This window comes from Vigna unguiculata, chromosome 4 (genome assembly GCF_004118075.2).
Source record: "Vigna unguiculata cultivar IT97K-499-35 chromosome 4, ASM411807v1, whole genome shotgun sequence".
In the NCBI taxonomy this organism is placed as follows: Eukaryota; Viridiplantae; Streptophyta; class Magnoliopsida; order Fabales; family Fabaceae; genus Vigna; species Vigna unguiculata.
This window is the reverse complement of record NC_040282.1, coordinates 24,295,532-24,310,367: the sequence shown is the minus strand read 5'-3', so window position 1 is coordinate 24,310,367 and position 14,836 is coordinate 24,295,532. Positions and strand designations below refer to the sequence as shown.

The 14,836-nt window shown below is 44.0% G+C and overlaps 1 protein-coding gene across 1 annotated transcript; it reads left to right on the top strand.

Annotated features, from left to right (window-relative positions):
• Positions 1–1,998: 1,998 nt before the first annotated feature.
• On the top strand, positions 1,999–4,571 carry LOC114180623 (exocyst complex component EXO70B1). The gene has a single exon (XM_028066927.1). The coding sequence runs from the start codon at positions 1,999–2,001 to the stop codon at positions 4,240–4,242; it is 2,244 nt and encodes a 747-aa protein (XP_027922728.1). The 3' UTR covers positions 4,243–4,571.
• Positions 4,572–14,836: the final 10,265 nt, after the last annotated feature.

The window sequence follows — 14,836 nt, the reverse complement described above, 5'->3', positions numbered from 1 at the left end:
ACTTAACAACACATTATGCAAACGATTTGGGATTTTAGAAATAAAACTGCAGCTTGTGTAAAACTCCAAAAATTTTTTTATATTCAAATTAAATATGATTGAATCAAGAACCAAATGAAACAAGAACCAACTTAATTGAATAACCATAAAGAAAGTTATGCACCAAACAAGCAACAAAGGTCAATGCTGTCAACAACCAAACTATAGTGATCTTGCGATAAAAACTGCTCTCACTACAGAGCTCCTATTCAAGATCCGACTTTTCAAAGTCAATAACTATGTGTTAAAGTTCCGCTGTTAAAATATTAGCTCGATCCAACGGTTAACGAAGTAGGAACCTTCATTCTACGAAAAGTGTGCAGCGTTGTCAACAACCAAACTATAATGACCTTGCGATAAAAGAATTATGTGCCAAGGTTCAGCTGTTAAAATTTAGGGTCGATCCAACGGTTAATAAAGTAGGAACCTTCATTGTACAAAATGTGTGCAGTGTAGAAAAAAAAGTAGTGCCACATCAATCAAACATACTCATTTCAGAACGAAAATAAGTACATTGTATTTCAAAGAAAAAGGAGTTATAGTTTCTCTTACTTGGAAAGATGATAGCTAATAACACAAGCACTCTATAGAGGAGCACCATAGCTCCAAGAACAGTTTAGTGAGCTGAAAAATACTAACACCAAAACAAAGCTAGGTTACTACGATGAACTCTAATTGGAACCACGAAAGACAATGGAAGAATAGAAAGCATGAGTTGAGAACCAACTTAAGTGAATTAGAAACAGGGTTCACTAGCTTGACGAGGAATGGGACCAAACTCTAGCAGAGCTTGCTGTTGTTGCTCTAAGAGGGAGGAGGGGAGCTGTTTTTGAAAAATGAGACACCAAAAGTGAGTTAGGGCTGCGAGAGGGGTTTTAGGGACCCTATGGGTCAGTCTTAGATCCAACAGATTAAGACAGACCCTTAAACATTTAGAGTAAAAATAAATGGGTCTTACAAATATTAAGGGTTGCATTAATATCTAAGTAATAATTATATTTAAATAATTACTTTTTGGTGAAATATGATTAAAACCACCAAATGAAATAAATATGATAAAGTTTATGTTTTGCTTAACCGTTTATCTTCAAGTTTTAGCAAAAAACAGTCATCACACCATTTTCCATCTCATACATCACTCTTTCGTTTTTTTTTTCATTTCTCTCTTAATTCTAGAATTTTTGTACAGTATATTATACAAATTACAATTCAACCAAATTTTTCGTCTTGTAGTTTTATCATCAGGTTCATTTCTAGAAAAAAATGGTTCAGTTTTAATTTTCCAAACTATGAATCAAATTTAGGTTTTGAATAACTTATAATTTAATCAAATTGGAATATAAGATATATATTATAGATCGATGATATCCACTTAGTCAGACAACAAATATGAATAATGTTTATCCAAATGTGAAAATATACAAATGAGAACAAGAAATTGATCGAACTTGAAATTACATTACTCCTATTTTATATAATACTTTTATTTAAAGTAAAATATTTAAGTTTGCACACATCTACATAACCTAGAAAAACAGCATGCAAATGAATTTCTCCTCCATCCGTCAAAAGGGGACAACAATAGTAATCATAAAATCTTTGTTGTGCACAAAGGGAAAACAGGGTCAACGGTCAACGCCACACATTTGCCAACATTTTTCTGTCCATTGGTTTTCCTCTCTCTCCCCTTACACACAAACTAGCACGACCTTTTCAACCCTCTTTCCCCTGAGTTATTTTAGAAAACCAGCGTGAAGAAAAAAAAAAGCCTAACCAATAACAGGTCAATAACTATCAAAATCCAAAATGAAGTAATTAAGGAAAAGAAAAATCCAAAAAACAAAAACACAAGGCGGATAATTCTCCAATGTTGTCTTTGCAGCTTTTATCGTTCTGAAACAATTTTCGTTGTTTGTTTTGGCGTACTGAAAGCAATTAACACTCATCGTCACAATCACAATGGAAAACAACGTGAATGAGAATTCTAGCAGCGTTCCTCAAAAAGAGGAGAACATCAACACTGGCGATACTACTCAGTTGCCGGTTCTGGAATCTGAAGACAAATCCGACGCCAAATCCGATGCCAAACCCGACGCCGAATCCGATGCCAAACCGGAAGCCGAATCCGATGCCAAACCCGAAGCCGAATCCGATACCAAACCCGATGCCAAACCCGAAGCCGAATCCGATGCCAAACCCGAGGGCGAAGCCGACGGCAAACCGGACGGCGAAACTGAAAAGGCCACAGATTCGGAACGAGATACGGAAAAGGAAGAATCCAAAGAGGAGGAGGAAAAGGAAAAGGAAAAAAATGAAGAAGAAAAGGAGGAAACTGTGGAGGCTGAACCGGAATCTCCGATTCCGAGTCTGGAGAAGGTTTTAGATGAGATTGACCAATTTCTCGTGACATTACAACAAAAAGTCGACGCCAAAGAATCAACCCCATTGGAAATCCCTAATTTCATCCCCGTTTTCTTGCATCTGGTGGAACAGAAGATAGTGAAGTACGACACGGGTGAAACGAAATGGGGAGAAACAATTGAAGACGATTCCTCGCTTTTGGGATGCGCGAATCGCGTTTCGAGGCTGATGAACCATTTCATAGAGTACTCGCGGAGTCACGCGGTGGAAGAACAAGAGGAGGGGGAGGAGAAGGTGGTCCGAATAGACTTTATGGTCAACGGCATCAGCGTGATTCAGCAGCGCGTGATGTCGTTTTTGGAAGACGAGTTCCGTACACTGATGGAAGAATCTAGAAATCCAAATAAATCAGACTCAAAGGGGAAACAACAGGCAGACTCCTTAGAGTCCGAGCCATTCGAAGAAAGTATTCTCGAATTCCCAGGTTTCGCCGAGGAAGCCATTGCGAATCTCAACAAAATCGCTAAGGAAATGGTAGCCAGCGGTTACGAAAACGAGTGTAGTCAAGTCTACGCACTTTCGCGGAGGCACGCGTTGGAGGACGGCATGAACAAAATTCTAGGGTATGAGAAACTCAGCATAGACGAGATTCAGAGAATGCAGTGGGAGACACTGGAGCGCGAAATCCCAACATGGATCAACACCTGGAAGGAGTGCACCTCTGTATGGTTCCCCGGCGAGCGAAAGCTTGTGGAAATGGTGTTCGGCAACGAAGCTGACATCGTGGTGGGCCTCATGGGTAACATTTCCCGCTCAATTGTCATTCAGCTGCTTAATTTCGGGGAGAGCATTGCCATGACAAAGCGCGCCGGGGAAAAACTCTTCAAACTCTTAGACATGTACGAGACTCTACGAGACGCCATTCCAATAATGGAGACCTTGTTCCCGGACGACATAATGGGGGAAATCAAGACCGAAACGACATCCGCAAAATGTCGTCTCGGCGAGGCGGCGGTGTTGATATTCTGCGACCTGGAGAATTCGATTAAATCGGAGACTGGAAGAACTCCGGTAGCGGGAGGCGCGGTGCATCCTCTGACACGTTATATCATGAACTACCTAAGGTTAGCGTGTGAGTATAAAGACACATTGGAGGAAGTGTTCAAAGAGCATTCGAAAATCGAGCGTGCGGATTCAACAAGCAGGCCTCGCTATGAAACCGATGACAGCAAATCGAAGAGCGAGAACAGACACAGAGAGGATGAGTCGCCGTTTGCAGCACAATTAATGCGGGTGATGGAGCTTCTGGACTCGAATCTGGAAGGGAAGGCGAAGCTGTACAAAGAGGTTGCGTTGAGCTGCATTTTCATGATGAACAATGGAAGGTACATAGTGCAGAAGATAAAAGGTTCTGCGGAGATCTACGAAGTGATGGGAGAAACGTGGTGTCGTAAGAGATCGACGGAGCTGAGGACATACCACAAGAACTACCAGGTGGAGACGTGGAGCAAGATTTTGAGTTGCCTGAGCCCTAAAGGATTAAGCGATCACGGGAAGGTGCAGAAGCCGGTGTTGAAGGAGCGGTTCAAGGGGTTCAACGCAGGGTTTGAGGAGATCCACAAGACACAGAGCATGTGGGTGGTGAGCGATGAACAGCTTCAATCGGAACTTAGGGTTTCCATTTCTGCACTCGTTATTCCTGCGTACAGATCCTTCTTGGGGAGGTTTTCGCAGTATTTGGATCCGGGGAGACAAACCGAGAAGTATGTAAAGTACCAACCTGAGGATATAGAGGCTTACATTGACGATTTGTTCGATGGGAATGCACACGCGCGTCGCTAGCTAGGAACAAACGCACACAACACAGTGGATCAACGAAGAAAGAGAAAACTTCAGGGAAGACAGCAACGTGGCAGCACATGCGTGCGTTTTGAGGCTTTTTCCTTGATTTCGTGCTTCTGTTTCCGCCACGGGGGCGAATTGGGTCGTTTGAATGTAATCTGATGATAGTATTATTATTTTGACCTTTGTTTTGTATACATGCAGGATTAATTTGGTTAGTTTTTAGGGTGAGTGAGTGAGTTACCATCTCGTGTTCAATTCATCACCTTTTTCTTTTCCTTTTCTTACTTAATTTCAATTCTCAATTGACTTTGTATAATTAATTTTTCTTCCTCTTTAGATGTTTCATATTTCTAGTTAATAACTCATATATTTCTGTACATCGTATCTGAATTATATGGAAATAAACACTTTAATGTAATAATATATAATATAATAATATCTAATCAAATTGAATGTAATCTGAATACAACTTTTATAATTTAAATTTTCACACACACACACACACATATATATATATATATATATATATATATATATATATATATATATATATATATATATATATATATATATATATATTCATTCGGTAATAATTCATTAAATGATAATTTGACATATGTTTATAAATACCTATAAATACAAAGTAATTTTGAAGAGAGCAGTCATTCAATTCTCTCACTTTCATAATTCACAATTTTATTATGTTGTTACTAATTTCATTTTCGGAGAATCTTATAAGTGAATTTCTTTTTGGTCTTCACCTAATAACTTAATGATTAACTTTTATACGTGGAGTTCAACTTTCTTGGATTACCTTCTTTACCTCAAGAAATCTACCCTTTTTTTTTTCGATAAGAACATTTGATGTTCACTCTGGGATTAAGTAAATTATTTGTGGACCATAAATCTTATGGTGCTTATCAGAACCAAGATTGCATCATTATCCAATTCCTGAGATCGACCCATCAAACAATGGAGCCTTCACAACACACATTGAGGCTTTTCCTTAAAAAAATGAAGAAAATCTCCAAAATGAAATAGCGGAATGTAGAACAAATTTGGTAAGGATTTGGAGCTTTTAAGTGTCCAACATAAAGTCGAATTGATTAAACATTAGAATGAGTTAAGTCAACATTTAAACGAGTTGCAAGCTCTCCACGAACAATTGGCGTTACATCTACGGCTAAACTACTCATCAATCTCAATAAGTCAAACAAGGTTGAACCCCACATGGTGAACAAATTGTTGAATCCCTAGGCTAAGGGAGAACAAGGTACAACCAACTCATGATATGTGGTCTTTGAATGTAGTAGTAGAAGCTCATACTCAATGTTTTCAAGCAAACAATCAATCTTGTACTACACCTAACCAAACTCAATCAAATAAGTAAAAAATACATCAAGGCAGCCAAGTATTCAGCCTAGACCGAGTAAGTCTAACTTATACCGGACCTGGTCAATTTAACCATATAAATGATAAACCTCACGAACATGCCAAAGACAACCCAAGTACACGACCTGGGCCGCCATGTTCTCGAATTTAAATGAACAAAGGCTAAAGTAACAACAAAATGGCCAACATGGATAATACACGGCCAAGGACGGCATCTGACAAGCCAAGAAATAAACGGATCAGACCGCCCTCGAAGACTTAGTAAAATGGAGGTCCCAGCGTTCGATGGACCTTGGGGATCTGGGTTAGGGCCCAGGCCCACTCATAACCCAGGCTAGGGCCCAAACCAAGGCCCAGCCCATTGGATAAACGAACATCATTAATGCTCTATAAATACGCATGGACCCCACGAATTAAAGGTACGCATTCATTAATCACCGATTTGACTTTCTGAGAGCTTTGACTTACTTGAGCTTCGGAGACTCTTCTGCAGGTAACCCCTCCTGGGTTCAAGCTGACATGTATCAACCAGGGAGAGACCAACTGACGAGATAGCAGACTATATGGTAAGGTGATACTTGTGCCTAACACATCTTATTTGTTCTCTAAAGGAACAATTGGCGCCCACCGTGGGGCACGAGACGAACACCTTCAGTACCCGTTTTTCTCTGAAGATGGTTTCCACCCGTAGCAAGGCTGGAGTGAACAAGCAAGCGGATGCTGGTCCCTTTGGACCTCCTGGCATCACCCTTGATCTGGCCGCCATCCTAGACGGCCAAGCAAAGATGCAACAAGAACTCGTGGATTTGAAGAAACGCAGCGCTGATGAAATGGAGACATTGAGGCAAGAGAACTCTCGCCTGAGGCGAAGGATCGAGGCTGACCCCAATCTGAAGGGAAAAGCCAAAGAAACTTTTGAAGCTGTGAAGTCTCCGGCCTTCCAGCCCACAGAGGAAGAAAGTGAATACAACCACACCCCTCACACCTTCACCACCACCCAACAAACACCCGTTACCTCCACCCATCCCCATCATCTCCCATCTGGTCAACCGGGGCTTACCGCACCCCCAACCCCCGCCGCTACCATCCCTACCACCCAGATCCCCTACAACATACCCACCACCCTACACACCACACACATCCCACCATACAACCCACAATATCTTCCGCCAACCCACATCCCCCCTCACAACCTAACCTCCACCTTCCCCGCTATGATCAACCATCCCATCCCACCCCACCTGCTCCCTCCCCACTAGCCCAAGCGCCGTCACCCCTTCACTGACTTTATCGCCAACACCCCACTTCCAGCCCAGTGGGAACCTTTCACCCTGGATCGCTATACTGGCGAAACTGACCCTGACGAACACCTTAAGGTCTACATCACCCATGTCGCCCTTTACACATCCCAAGACGCAGTCTTTTGCAAAGCTTTCCCCACCACCCTTAAGGGCCCTGCCCTAGAATGGTTCACAACCCTTCTGCCTTACTCCATAGACAGTTTCGACGTCCTTTCCCACATGTTCTCCACCCATTTCGCTGGCAGCCGCCCACATCAAACTACCACCATATCTCTCCTAGGCATCAGACAGGAACAAAACGAACCACTCAGAGCGTTCATAGATCGCTTCAGTAAGGCAGCCCTTCGTACACCACACCTCAATCAGAAGATGATCCTCCAATGCATGGCCCTTATCCTACAACCCGGCCCCTTCGCCAACAACGTCTATCTCCACCCACCTGCCTGCATGCACGAGCTCAAGTTGCGTGCAGCTGACTATGTCCGCATGGAGGAAATGCAAACCCTGCACACCAAATTCTGCAACGACTATGCAGCCACCCCCACCAACCCCAACCCACATCCTAACCCACGTCCTGATACCCGTTCACGCGAACCCCGCCAACCTCGCTTCACCAGATACGCCCCCTTTACCGTAGCCTGCTCCCGCATCCTCGACGAAGCCCTCCAAGCTGATCTAATCCCTCCTCCACGCAAGACAACCACATCCCCCAACGCCGACATGACCAAATATTGCCGTTACCACCGCAACCATGGCCACACTACAGACGAATGCAAAGCACTCCAGGATAAAATAGAAGAACTGGTTTGTGCTAGCCACTTCCGTCGCTTCATCCATAGAGACGATCATTCCTCCTCCTCTCGATCCCGTCACCCCCTCGATCCGTTAATAGACGTCCACCACATGACTTCCGTCACGACAGGCACCCCGCCCAACCCACCAATCAAGAACCGGAGCCGGCCCGTACCGACATCACCTCAGCCGACCCTCCCTTACGTGGCACCATTAACACCATCTCTGGTGGCTTCGCAAGCGGAGGCTCCACCTCTTCTGCCAGAAAAAGACACCTCCGCCATATACAATCCATCAACCATATCACCCATTCCCACCACAGACGCCGTATGCCCCCTATCATCTTCACAGATGATGACTTCCACAGCCTTGACCACCAACAAGACATCCCCATGGTCATCACTATTGAAATCGAAAATTACGCTGTCAAGAAAGTCCTTGTTGATCAAGGCAGCTCTGTCGATATCCTCTACTGGACCACCTACCAAAAACTTCAACTCCCTGACACCGCCATGGTCCCATATGACGAGCCAATATATGGCTTTTCTGGTGAACAAGTATCCACCCGGGGCTACATTGACCTCTACACCGTCTTTTGGGAGGGAACCCAAACTAAAACCATCCCAATCCGCTTCCTCATCGTCAACGCGCCAACATCCTATAACATCCTCCTGGGCCGTCGTTCCCTCAATACCCTTGGCGCCGTCGTTTCCACCCCTCACTTAGCCATGAAGTTCCCTGCCCCATCCGGCGACATCCTTACCATCCATTAACCCTAAACCCTATAACATCCTCCTGGGTCGTCCTTCCCTCAATACCCTTGGCGTCGTCGTTTCCACCCCTCACTTAGCCATGAAGTTCCCTGCCCCATCCGGCGACATCCTTACCATCCATTGCGACCAGCGCCTGGCATGAGAATGCTACATGGCCAGCTTGCGACCACAACTACCAATCCAACAAACCAACCATATCGAGAGACCCCCTAGCTCCAGCGTAGCCCTATCCGGCGAAGACCTTGACCCCAAAATAGGCCGGGATGTTCGCCTCGAACCAGTCGAGGACACCTCTCCTCTATAACTTTCCAATGGTCACTCTATTAACCTAGGCACCGATTTAAACTCTGATGAGCGTGCCACCATCACACCCATCCTTATCAACAACACCGATCTTTTTGCCTGGTCGGCCACCGACCTCCCTAGAGTGGACCCCCAGGTGGCATCCCACAAACTATCCATATACAAGGAAGCCCGTTATGTATCCTAGAAAAAACGCAAGCTTGGCGAAGAACGTCGACAAGCAGCCAAGGTCGAAGCCGATAAGCTGCTGAGCGCAGGATTTATAGAAGAAGCTCAGTACACCACTTGGCTTTCTAACGTTGTCTTGGTGAAGAAAGCCAACGGCAAATGGCGAATGTGCGTAGACTACACAGACTTAAATAAGGCTTGCCCTCGTGACGCTTACCCCTTACCCAACATTGATCGACTCGTAGACGGCGCGACAGGGAACAAGGTGCTTAGTTTTTTGGATGCATATTCATGATATAACCAAACCCCCATGGCCGAATCAGACATGCACAAAACCGCCTTCATCACGGACGACGCCAACTACTTTTATAGGGTCATGCCCTTTGGCCTCAAAAACGCTGGAGCAACTTACCAACGACTAATGGATAAGGTGTTCAGCCACCTAATGGGACACTGTGTCGAAGTGTACGTCGACGATATGGTTGTCAAATCCCCAAGTCATCACCAACACACTGAAGACCTATCAGTAGTTTTCTCCGCGCTATGCCGATACAACCTTTGGCTCAACCCCGAAAAATGTGTATTTGGCGTTGACCGGGGCAAGAGGCCAACCCAACGCGGCATAGAGGCCAACCCTGAAAAATGCAAGGCTATCATCGAAATGCGCAGCCCCACTACCATTAAAGAAGTCCAACGTCTCATTGGCCGTCTCACAGCCATTTCCCGTTTCCTACCCAAACTAGCCGAACAAACCCAACCCATAATCCAACTCCTAAAGAAATCCACCCGGTTCACGTGGATAGATGATTGTGAACAAATATTCCAAAAACTAAAAGCAGCCCTAACCTCCCCACTTATCCTCCACAAGCCGGACACCCATCAACCCCTGCTCGTATACATCACAACTACCGATTATACAGTTAGCGCCGCACTAGTCCAAGAAATAGAAGGCACACAACATCCTGTGTATTTCGTGAGCAGAACGTTACAAGACCCTGAAACCACATACCAAATGGTAGAAAAACTGGCCCTATCTTTGGTCCACGCGGCACGCCGCCTACGCCCATATTTCCAAAACCACACCATAATCGTTAAGATCGACTACCCAATCCAAAAAATATTACAAAAACCAGATCTAGCCGGACGCATGTCATCATGGGCCGTGGAACTATCCGAATTCAGCATCCGCTATGAACCCCACGGCCCCATCAAAGCCCAATGTCTCCTAGACTTCATCAATGACCTACAGCAAACACCTGCGGAGGACCAGTGGACGCTTCATGTAGACGGTTCCTCAAATCCAAGGGGTGCCGGCGCCGGCATCGTCTTAGAAAGCCCCAACGATATCCTCATTGAAAAGTCCCTTCACTTTGCTTTCAAAACGTCAAATAACCAAGCCGAATATGAGGCCATCCTCGCCGGCCTTTCCCTAGCCCGCGAGGTAGGCGTCAAGAGATTAACCTGCAAAACCGACTCCAAACTTATTGTCGGTCATCTAAATGACGAGTTCCAGATCAAAGACCCCATCCTTCTACAATATTACCATCTGGTCCGTGCAGTCATTCAAACCGCCTTCGAACAGGTCCGCGTCGAACAAATCCCAAGAACCGACAACGTCAGGGCCGATATCCTTTCCAAATTGGCCAGCACCAAGCTCAAAAACCGTCACCGATCCTTACTACAACAAACACTATCCACACCTTCCATCACACAAACTTGTCAAAATTTAACCCACACCCCAGCTAGTAACGCCACCCCCTCCCAAAGCCAAAACTGGACCACCCCCTACATCCAATACCTCAAAACCGGCAACCCCCCCAAGACGCGGACAAAACTTGGCTGGCTAAGGTCGCCAGGTACACCATGATAGGCGATGACCTCTACAAGTGCGGATATGGCCAATCCCTCCTTAAATGTGTCACGACAGAGCAAGCCCAATACATCATCAAAGAGCTACACGAAGGCATTTGTGGTTATCATTCCGGTGCACGCACCATGGCTACCAGAGTTCTTAGAGTCGGATACTTCTGGCCGACCATAGAAGTAGACTGCCAGGATCATGTCAGGAAATGCAAGCCATGTCAAAAATATGGCAACCTTATTCACCAAAAACAAGAACAACTACACCACATACTGTCCCCATGACCATTCGCTAAGTGGGGAATGGACATCCTTGGACCCTTCTCACCCGGCAAGGGGCAAGTAAAATTCCTAATTGTAGTCGTCGATTATTTCACTAAATGGATCGAAGCCAAGCCACTAACTACCATCACGACCCAGCAAGTTCAACAATTTGTGTGGAAGGACATTATATGCAAATATGGTGTACCACACACCATCATCACAGACAATGGCCGACAATTTATTGACAAAGAGTTAGCCAAATTCTACACTGGCCTAGGCATCAAGCACATCACAAGTTCTGTAGAACATCCACAAACAAACGGACAAGCAGAGGCGGCAAATAAAGTTATCCTCGAAGGAGCCAGCTCGAAGGGTCAAGGATTGAGGTAAGTAATTATTTGTGTTCCCTAATATCTCTTATTTGTTCTCCACAGGAACAATTTACATATTCAAAAACTGATAGTAGAACCCATTTACAAAAATGAACATTTAAACCATAAAATAAAACTCTCATGTTGCCCTTCTCCGACGCTGTGTTTCACCAGCTCCACCTGCAACATCATATGCTCTAGTGTAACGAATTACACGATCATTGTCAAACACAAGTAGATAGAGTGAACTAAAATAATAAATAGTTAATAACATAATAAAGTAAACACACTCTCATTGAAGAACCTTAATTCTCTGATTCCAGAAAACATGGTCACCACCATGTTCATACACATTTTACATTTCCAAATGACGACCTCAAGGTATCTTTTGCTACCACAAGCCACAACTCATGGTTCCACCATCTATAAGCCATCACTCGTAGATACACGTGCAAGACTATCCTATTACGAACCACTATCCATAATGTCAGGTGGAGTTTTAAATACGAACCATAATTCGTACTCTCGACACCAGATTAACAACATCACTTGGCAGAACCTATGATTGCCTAATCAATTGGAGAGCATCCGTACGAGCCACAACTCGCACACTCACATCGGTTACCAATATCATAAGGCCACAACCCGGTATCGCCACATATTTTACCCTCCATTCCGAGCCACAACTCAAGGAATGCTTCAACAAGTCTCCACCTTAAAGCCATCATCCGAAACATTTAAAAATAACTCAACCCTTTCTGAGGACTACAACCCTTAGACCCAAGCATTCACTTCTTCCATTGCCCACCTCCTGATCCTACACCCTTTGATGATATCCTTAATATGGTTCTTACCGCCACAAGCTCCAACTCATGGCCTCTTCATCTAACAGCCACCACCGATAGATCACACGCACGAATTATCCAATTACGGACTACAATCTGTAACACCGAGTGGAGCTCCCCAATACGGACCACAATTCGTATTCATCACAAGACTACCAGCCTCACTGGCTCCAACCGTGAATGGAAATCGAGTGAATGATCTGTACTAGCCACCACTAGCATGCTCACAACGAAATTCCAACACCGTTAGGCTCCAACCTAGAATGGCCACGTGTTTAACTCCCAATTACAAGCTACAACTCGTAAAGGGCCCTCAGCAAGTCATCTCCTCAAGGCCTCCATCCAAAGATGTGTAGAAATTCTCCCTCGCAACCCAACTCTACACGTGAAATCGCCTAGTGCAACACCTTCGTCGTCAGGCGAAACAATGCTCTAGATCGCTTGGTAGTTACCACACGTCGTCAAGTGCTATGCAATTTCCAAAGTCCCTATCTGAAAATTTTCGCCTGGTGGGACCACCCTTTCCGCCATACGAGACTTACTCTAGTGGTCACTATTTTGGCCGCTATCGCCTGGTGGCTCGTCCCGCGCTGCTAGGTGTCATACCAGTAGCATTAGTGCTACTAGTTTTTGGAACTTTGGACAGGTTCTAAAGAACCCAAAACATCCTATAAGCAATCCATAACACCCAAAGTGCATATTCAGTCATCATAACATGACTGAATCACACTCTAACACAATCATCCTTATACCCACAAATAACCACAATCAATATCATGCCAAAAATTCACTTTTATCACAAATCGACAGTCATGATCTTTGGTAACCCAACCAGAAAACTAAATTGTACATTTAGCTCATGCCAACACAAAAAATGCTATCAAATAGTGCCCATAATGCTTCTTTACCCCCAGACCCTACATTAGTCCAAAGTTTCCTCACGTATAGAATTCAAACACCCATTTGGATCCTTTTCCAAAGCCTATCACCTTTATAAGTCAAAATTAGACCTCCCAGAACTCCTAAATCCACCCATACCCAGCCAACATCCAATGGATGGCTGATCAATACATGTCGCCTGGCGATAACCTGTGTACCGCGAGGTGGTGCATCCTATTCTGGAAAAATTCCAAATTCTCCCTACACTAGTACAAACCCTAATCCCTCACATATTCATTCTAGCGATGCCACATCCATAATTTTGTACTCAACCATAACTATAGAGTTCATACTCAACCAATTCACATTTCATTTCGTAAAATCACTCACCACCCATAGTCTGAAATCAGATTCACTCTTTCCCCCAATCCCATTCTTAAACCCCATTACAATTACGCAACTATTCATACCTTTTTTCTCAATAAATACCCTCCCAAACAATTCAATCACATCACAATACATATATATACAATTCAGCCACCCAAACCTCACAAAAACCGCGAGAACTAAAAAAACTAAACAACCCAATTCGCGTTGCCTGGCGGGTAGAACACAGTCGCTAGGCGGTTCATAGCAAAACCCAAAATTTGGGTTCATGATGCATGCGTCGCCTGACGGGTCTTTAAAGCTGCTAGACGGTTTCTGGAAAAATTTCATAACAAAATGAAAAAAAGAAAGGCACCTCTGCCTCTATATATCATATAATTACACAATTGAATATAAAGCATAAATATCAGCTCCCATAACCTGGATTGCTTGCTCCAATGTGCTTTGAGAATTCTTTCTTACACCAAAGGAATTGCCTCCACTTTGATACCTCACCTAATCCTTGCAGCAAAGTCTCCCCCAACGCTCTCTTTACTCACGTTCTGATGTTCTCAAGACTCTCATCAGCAGCCCCTAAACCTCACAAAAACCACGAGAACTAAGAAAACTAGACAACCGAGATCGTGTCGCCTGACGGGTCTTTAAAGTCGCTAAATGGTTTTTAGAAAAATTCCAGAATGAAACGAAAAAAAGAAAGGCACACATGCCTCCATATATCATATAATTACACAATTGAATGTAAAGCATAAATATTAGCTCCCCTAACCTGGATTCCTTGCTCCAATGTGCACCTGGATTCCTTGCTCCAATGTGCTTTGAGAATTCTTTCTTACACCAAAGGAATTGCCTATACTTTGATACCTCACCTGATCATTGCAACATGATGTTCTCGAGGATCCTTAGTAGCCCACACAAATTGGTACTCTCAAAACTCATTTTCCTCTCACAATTGGTTTCTTAACTATGCCTTAATAAAATAATAAAACAATTAAATAACATATATGGCATACATAGGACTTAAACCCAAATCCTCTCACATAACCAAGTACTTTCAACCACTTAAGCTAGTACTATTCGTTGTCTTGACTTCTCGCATTAAATGCCATAAAGATTCCATTATCCGCATTTATATTAAATAATTATTTAATTTTCTCGGGTCTTACACCACTTGCATAGCAAGGTAAGGCTAAGTGAATCCTGACTCCTTTCAATGAGGAAAACCTCACCGATATGTGGTTGAATAAAAAGTTGTTGGG